Genomic DNA, 6588 nt, shown 5'->3' with positions numbered 1-6588 from the left:
CAAATATTGGGTGATTCTAACTTATAGTTTTAGAGAGAAAACCCGTTACATTTGTCTATTTGTAACAAGGGATATTTTATATGCACCATCCCATCAGATCTAAAATGTAAAATAAAATCTGAAAAAATTTAATAACATGTTAATGTCAGTGTTAACGTCTTTCTTCCTTCTTGTTCCCCTCCCTCCCCAATTAAAATATTCAAATGGATGTCCATAGACTTATATATATCAGTTCGTTCCCTATGTGTATTTACGCTGATCGTTCCTGAAATTGTTAAAAAGCACTCGTAACCACTTGATAAACTACCATTATGCCAGTGTTATTTACTAACAGCATAATACTATTTTGATGAATTTCTCTATTAGTGGAATAGTAGCTTTCAATTCAGTCATATAACTGTCTCAAGTTCAGATGGTTAAGCCATAAGTCGTAAGGCTGGTAGAAACTTCGTTCACCTCCCGGTACCGGCTCGACTCCCATCCAAAGCAAAATTAATGCCTTAATGTGTAAGGCCACAACACCGACTTCTCTCTCACTAACAACTAACAACTAATCCACTCTCCTGGACAAACGCTCCAGATAGCTGACGTGTGTGTCCAGGACAGCGTGCTTGAACATAAGTGGATATAAGCCTGAAAATAACTATAAATGAAAACCACGAGGCCACAGATAGTGATCAGTTGTGAGACTCTTCTCACTTCAGACGAGAGCTACACCACTGAGCTACATCCCACATCTCCAAAGTGGAAGAATAAGGCCTTTAATGGTTGACGAGCGTTTAGAACGTTATTTCTATGGACAAATCACTGGAATATGACCAGTATGATACGTCAAACACGCGGTAGGTAAACACGATATAAACTACATAGACCTTGCTACTTACACTGGTAGAACGCACCAAAGTACACATTCTGAAACGATGTCTTCAATTATACCTTCAAATTTGTTTTCTTTAACGACACCTCTAGAGCACATTGATTTATTAGTCATTGGCTATTGGATGTAAAACATTTGGTAATTTTGACATATATTCGTAGAAAGGAAAGCCGCTACATTTTTCCATTAGTAGCAAGGGCTCTTTTATATGCACCATCCCACAGACAGGATAGCACATACCACGGCCTTTGATATACCAGTCATTGTGCACTGGCTGCAACGAGAAATAGCCCAATGGTCTCACCGACGACGTTGGGAATAATGTCACAAAGATGCAAGAGCATCACACCTTCAAATGTTTATTGAATTAAGTCATACAGGTTGTGCAGGTAATATATGTTAATAAACAATTTGCCACACGTCAGCGTTTAGAAGTAACTAAAACTGAGATCTCATAGACCACAGTCCAGAAGTGGGAAACAAAGTCCACGGGCCAATTTGACAAAACATGGTGAACCTACTTTTGCACGTAAACGTACATTTACGACTAAACCGCAATTCTTATTACTATTATAGTACAATAAACATAGTACACATATTTCATTGTCGTTTGTCCTTAAAATGCTCCATCTTTTGTAATAGTGTATGTTTCTGCGTAAAATAAATGCCAAACACATGACGATGTAAACGCCTGACCGGTGTAGCTGTTAGTCGCAGACGTAAACGTATGATGTAAAATTGGCTCCTGTAATGTAACATTCAGTTTGAGCGTCTTGTGTATAAACACGATGTGAACCAGAAATTCCGTTAACTATATGCGACAAATGCATTAATTACAGATTCTGATTGGATTCTTTCAATTATACAATGTAACTAATATCACAAACATTCAAGACCTTCACTCTTATATCAGGGCTCACCCGGCACGTTGCCAAATTATGCCAATCGTTAATTTTTATACAAAGTGGCTACAACATTTACTATTTGGGTAATAAAATAGTCCTTAAATTAATCACATTTTAATCTTTTTCAAACAATTGGCTTACACAAAATGTGTACCAGTTTGAGCCCAGATATATGTTCATTATTTGGACATATTTACCTTTCTCTAACACAAAACGCCTATCTGTGTTTTTGTGCTGTGGTGTCTTTAAAGATTCATTCATTCATTCATTATTTTGACACAACCGGATAGGTCAAATAGATTTTGTAAAAGGCATACTGGAATTGGGATTAAACCATTTAAAACAAAATAAAACCAAAACTGAATCTGTTTGATAATTAATACTTTTATTCACAACCCTATGTAACGTTAAGATGTCATGAGTCTGTACTCTGATCAGAACTGAACATTAGTGGCCACACGGGTCGTCTCCACCACACACAGATACCACGCCTTCCTCGGCGGATACAGCGCATTCCACGTGGACAGAACATGCGCTGAAATAAATAAATAAATAAATAAATAAATAGATAGATATACAGACATATAGATATATAGATAGACACAAAGAGAGACGGAAAGACGGACGAATAAATGGATTTCCATTTTCCTTGAAAAGTATTCTCTTTAAAGGGACATTCCTGAGTTTTATGCAATTTTTAAAATGTTATTGACTAACAGAGACTTTTTAGCAACTGTAATTACATATCAAATATATTTTTCTGCATAAAATATCAGTGACTGTATATTAAACGTGTTTCTGATCGCGCTAATATTTGTACTATGTTAAACTTCATTTTATTGACTAATATATATATTTTTGTACGTACGAAATTATTTGAAGATAAAATCCAGTTTGGGCGTCTTACAAATATTAAGACGACCAGAAACACATTGAATATACAGACACTGATATTTTAAGCAAGAAAATATATTTGATATGTAAGTTTAATCGTAGAAATATTTTATTAGTCGGAAACATCCTACAATGCAGCAAAGTCAGGAATTTCCCTTTAATGAAGATTCGTTATGACTAAAACATTTTAATGAATCGTGTTTTAACGACTACCACAGAGACCTTCCCCTGACTAACGACTAACAAATAAACCAGTAACTTACTGAATTGGACAGAAGCCCAGATATCTGGGGCGTGTGTCCATGAACCTTAATTGGATATAAACACAAAAATCAAGTTAAAAGTAAACTAAAATATATACAGTTGTTATGCAAGGTATACTAATAATTGAAACCAGTACCGAGTACAAGGGTTGCTAACAAAGCTTTCTACAAATCGCTTAAATGTAATATGTTCACACTCCATGTGTTTGGAAATAAGATTACATTGTTTAACTTATACTTTATTTTGGCACGTATATCCAATTAAGGTTCCAATTTGTTGTCGTTCAGGTGTCCAGAGAGAGAGAGAGAGAGAGAGAGAGAGAGAGAGAGAGAGAGAGAGAGAGAGAGAGAGAGAGAGAGAGAGAGAGAGAGAGAGAGAGAGAGAGAGAGAGAGAGAGAGAGACTTACTCCTACCGACATAGCAACAAGAGATATTTCATATGCAGTTCCTCATAGATAGAGTTGTACATTTGTACACACAAAGGCTGGTTATCATGGGCAAAACTGAATCAGGACCTTAATGTTACTAACCCAGTGCCGAGTACAATTTATAAAATCAAACGGTTGCTAACAGAGCTTTTTATGAATCGCTTTAATGTAATATTTTTGTATCCGGTGTGTTTGGAAAAAGGATTACATTTTCTAAAATTCAGTTTATTTTGGTACTCTGTTCAGTTATTTACAGTTACCCGTTGACAGGTCAGTACATACACAGGCTGGTTAGAATGACCAAAACCGAGTTAATCGTCCCTAGAAATAGAAAATTAAAGTTACTAACCCAGCACGGGTGCCGGCGCCTGAAACGACGTCGCCAGAAACGACGACGCCATGAACGACCTCTCCAGACGCCACCGCCTCCTATGATACCTCCGCCTCCTATGATGCCTCCGCCTCCTATGATGCCACCGCCTCCTATGCCACCGCCTCCTATGATACCACCACCTCCTATGAAACCACCTCCTATAACACCACCTCCTATAACACCACCACCTCCTATGACACCACCTCCTACAATGCCACCGCCTATAATGCCTCCACCTCCTATAACGCCGCCTCCACCCCTACGTTTATGACCTGAAAGGAAATAAAATTATATATGTTTAATAACTTTGACACAGTACAGATGTACCCTTACGACACAAAAACAAACACGAAATTCAAAATAATTAAAAAAACAATCAACAACAAAATATCGAATAGCATTTTATATTTTCAACTATTAAAGGGACATTCCTGAGTTTGCTGCAATTTTTAAGATGTTATCGACTAACAGAGACTTTTTAACGATTGTAATTACATATCAAATATATTTTTCTGCATAAAATATTAGTGGCTGTATATTAAACATGTTTCTGGTCGTTCTAATATTTGTACTAGGTTAAATTTCATTTTATTTCCTAAAAATTATTTTTTCGTACGTACGAAATTATTTAAAGACAAAACCCAGTTTAGGCTTCTTACAAATATTGAGATGACCAGAAACACATTGAATATACAGACACTGATATTCTAAACAAGAAAATATATTTAATATGTCAGTTTATTCGTAGAACTATTTTATTAGTGGGAAACATCTTACAAATGCAACAAACTCAGGAATGTCCCTTTAACAAAAATAATATATCGGAAAAGTGCTGTGGATTGAGATCTATTTGGTCTTCATTTTATGAAAGTATATCTATTTTTTTATATCATATTTTTTAAAGACAATCGTTTAATTATTCTCTATCGAATATTATTTTATCAATTTAGTTTCTTTTAGCCGAAATCTGAAACTGTTTACATTTCAGATCACAATGAAAACATTTAGCTTTTAGGAATACATAGAAAATAATACATGAGTGGCCGTTTAGGTACGATTTATCTCATAACGAGTTTTAAAATGTATCTGACGAGCGAAAGCGAATTTGATACGTTTTTAAACAAAGAGTTGTGAGATAAATGGTTTCTAACGGACACGAATGTATTATTCTATTTCTCACATATCCTCAAAAACAAGGTTTTCTCTGATGATTATATGTCAAAATTACCAAATGTTTGATATCCAATAGCCGATGGTTAATAAATCAATGTGCTCTAGTGGTGTCGTTAAACAAACTAAACTTTACAATATGTTTCGAGATACCTTAGTATAAATACACTTAAACCATTAGGTATAAAATTACGTAAATGTATGTAAATGTACCGCTAAATTCTCGTCTGAAACCAAATGTGATGGTATTATTTCGTAGATCCAATCAGCTGACAACTAAAAACAAATTATGTTTAAGGAGTGGATAAAACCCAACCCACTATGTAGAAGGTTAACCTACCTTGTACATAGGAACTGGTATCAAGGAGAACGGCGCACAACGCAAACAGAAGAAGAACGGGTAACTTCATGCCTGTACTGGTGCTGAAAACAGAGTACACAGAGCGTTCTTTACATACATTTCAAAATGTTTGCTTGAGAAACATAGATAATACAAAATATATATTAATATAATGTGTGGTTCGCCTTGACTAGAAAAACGTACCTACGTAAATGTAATATGCAGTTACCATAGCAAACAAGTAGATGAAAGATATGACATGCATTTAAGAGAACATGAAATTTATTGTAAAATTTACTAGTATATAGTGCATTACTGTAAAAATGACCAGTGTCTAGTGCATTATTGTAAAAATTACCAGTGTCTAGTGCATTATTGTAAAAATGACCAGTGTCTAGGGCATTATTGTATAAATGACCAGTGTCCTGTGCATTATTGTAAAAATGACCAGTTTCATCATATAACAATTAAACCTGTGATATTTAAGACAATTAAAATTCAGAATTAAACCAAATTATTATATTAATTACAATTCAGCCATATTATATAATAATAATAATAATAATAATAATAATAATAAAAAAACTAAGATAGCGAAAATTGTAAAACCTCTCTCTAAGGATATGCTATAATGCTACTTACTGCAAGCTGCGATACTCGTCTTAAGAAACCAACGTAAAACACCTTCCTTATATAGTACATTTCACATTTACAAACAGTTAATTATAATGACTGTCCACCTTGTGCCACTGACAGGCCAAAGGCTATCTCAGGTGACCCATATATTAATGTGAGACGTGCAAAGCGCGTAATTAAGATGTATTAACATGTCACCTTTAGCTGTCTCGGAAGAATTTACGTATTTATCTTGTTTGTACGCAATGTCAAGCTGGGTCATTTTGAAGTTAAAACCACGAATAATGGTAAACCACAATGTTTGTTTATAAGTACACGTGAATGTTATTTGTACCTAGGACAGCTTGAAAACACTGGTATTTGCGGAAACGATAATATATACCACCTTCCATTTGATCGAAACCCATGGCTAGAGATGCAATTGAACGAAAGACATCGGTTTCAAACTTGGTTTGTGTTTGTATGCAAGTATAGATATGAGATTGTGTTTAATCAGTGTGGAGTATAGTGCTGTCAAAGTGGACTAAGTGACGTATCTACGGTTTGTCCACCGTACATTTCGTGCGCAAACGATTTATCAACTGTATATTTCGTCCACTAACTACTCTAAATGGTTATTTGTTTGATACTGAAGTTAATTATCATTGTTTTGTAGTACACTATATCAAACAAACTAAAGCTTCAGTTACAAGTGTTACTGG

At 34.9% G+C, this 6588-nt stretch overlaps 1 protein-coding gene across 1 annotated transcript; it reads right to left on the bottom strand.

Annotated features, from left to right (window-relative positions):
* Nucleotides 1-2183: 2183 nt before the first annotated feature.
* LOC121369992 (acanthoscurrin-1-like) lies at nucleotides 2184-6149 on the bottom strand. The gene is made up of 4 exons (XM_041495074.1): nucleotides 6079-6149; nucleotides 5252-5334; nucleotides 3718-4013; nucleotides 2184-2317 (listed from the first exon to the last, which is right to left on the bottom strand). Exons 1-4 carry the CDS (start codon nucleotides 6147-6149, stop codon nucleotides 2198-2200), a joined length of 570 nt encoding a protein of 189 aa, XP_041351008.1. The 3' UTR covers nucleotides 2184-2197.
* Nucleotides 6150-6588: the final 439 nt, after the last annotated feature.

The sequence above is a fragment of the Gigantopelta aegis genome, chromosome 4 (genome assembly GCF_016097555.1).
Source record: "Gigantopelta aegis isolate Gae_Host chromosome 4, Gae_host_genome, whole genome shotgun sequence".
NCBI classification, from domain to species: domain Eukaryota; kingdom Metazoa; phylum Mollusca; class Gastropoda; order Neomphalida; family Peltospiridae; genus Gigantopelta; species Gigantopelta aegis.
This window is presented reverse-complemented; position numbering and strand designations above follow the sequence as displayed.